This window comes from Hyperoodon ampullatus (genome assembly GCF_949752795.1).
Source record: "Hyperoodon ampullatus genome assembly, chromosome: 19".
Lineage (NCBI taxonomy): Eukaryota > Metazoa > Chordata > Mammalia > Artiodactyla > Ziphiidae > Hyperoodon > Hyperoodon ampullatus.
This window is the reverse complement of record NC_136932.1, coordinates 32,907,185-32,908,784: the sequence shown is the minus strand read 5'-3', so window position 1 is coordinate 32,908,784 and position 1,600 is coordinate 32,907,185. Positions and strand designations below refer to the sequence as shown.

The 1,600-nt window shown below is 47.9% G+C and overlaps 1 protein-coding gene across 1 annotated transcript; it reads right to left on the bottom strand.

Moving 5' to 3' along the window:
* Positions 1-472: 472 nt before the first annotated feature.
* Positions 473-997, bottom strand: LOC307067762 (ferritin light chain-like; the record flags this gene model as incomplete). The annotated part of the gene is made up of 1 exon (XM_079725343.1): positions 473-997. The coding sequence occupies one exon, from the start codon at positions 995-997 to the stop codon at positions 473-475; it is 525 nt and encodes a 174-aa protein (XP_079581469.1).
* Positions 998-1,600: the final 603 nt, after the last annotated feature.

Genomic DNA, 1,600 nt, shown 5'->3' with positions numbered 1-1,600 from the left:
ACTGAAATAATTTTTTAGATGACAAGGCTACAATAGAAATGCTGGATTAACAAACTACATCCGGAAAGACACCTCCCCACCCTTCAAGAGGCTGGGAGGCTTCGTGAAAAGCACCACTTTCTTTTCTGGGAAAAATCCACAAAAATTGCTCTCTGGTCCAATGAGCATCATTGTTATGCTGGAAACAAGCCCAAGGATTTACTACAGAGAAAATTGTCTCACAGTGGTGACCAGACTGGCTCTTTGGGCCTGTCCCCTGGGAGCTGTGGAGTGTGCCCCCTGTCCTAACAGTGAAAACAGCCCCACACACGACCTGCTGGGCTCAGGGTTACTCTTTTTTTTTTTTTGCTGCAAAAAGCTTTACTGTTTCCCTTTGGTCCAAGGCTTGGGAGAGGGCTCCAGGGTGGTTAACAAGCTGCCCAGTGGCTGTAGAGAGAGGAGCTCCTCAAAGGCCGCTGGGCTCCAGAGATTCCTAGTGCTGCTTGAGGCTGAGCCTTTGGAAGAGATACTGGCTTAGCCCAGCCTGGGGACCAGCCAGCCTGTGGAGGTTAGTCAGGTGGTCGCCCACCTTCTTGATGAGTTTCACCTGCTTATCTAGGAAGTGGCTCTCCAGGAAGTCACAGAGGTGGAGATCTGCGCGGGTGGGACCCAGGGCATGTAGATCCAAAAGGGCCTGGTTTGGGTTCTCTGTGAGAATGGTGGCTTCCATAGCATCCTGGGTTTTACCCCACTCATCTCGAGATGGCTTCTGCACGTCCTGGAAGAGGGCAAGGCAGCTGCACTGGTTTTGCATTTTCAAGACACGCTCTGTGCCCTCGCACTTCTCCTTGGCCAATTCGCGGAAAAAGTGGCCTATGCCCTCCAGAGGCACCTCATTGCGGTTGAAATAGAAGCCCAGAGAGAGGTAGGTGTAGGAGGCCTGCAGATGCAGGTTGACCAGGCGGTTGACAGTGGCTTCTATCTCGATGGAATAACTCTGACAAATCTGGGAGCTCATGGTTGATTCGGTAATAAGGAGTTAAGCTCAAAAAATGGTGTTGGCTGGTCCCAGTGGCCAAGGATAGCTTGAGTGGCTGATTCTGAAGATTGCGACTGGAAAAAATGTTGGGGGGTGGTCGGAAGCTGGAGCAAGGGGCGTCCCTGTGTCTGTTCCATCCAAACACTGTTGAGGCAAGAGACAGATCTGTGGGGACTGCCGAGCGCACAGCTCAGGGTTACTCTTTATGAAGGGACTTGAGTAAGTGTGCCTCCCGGCTTGCAGTAAACTGTTTGAAAGGTTCTTTTTCCTTAATTTGAAAAATCTAACACAGATATTTTACGAAGTGGGCTGTCTACCCAGAATAATGAAGAAAAGTTTCTTAATTAGTCTTTGGGGATAAACAGCCCACTGCAGTAACGATGGGGTCCTTCAAGAGAGAAAACTGAAATTAATGAACAATTATTTAAGATTGTCACTAGGTCGTGAGAAATTGCCAAACATGTCAATTATCTCAAGTGAAACGAGATAAGGTAAGAAGCATATTTTTAAAATGTTATTGATGAGCTTGCTTCCAGTAAAGCCAGAAGAGTAGACATATAATAAGTTTTCCTTTGGTAATAA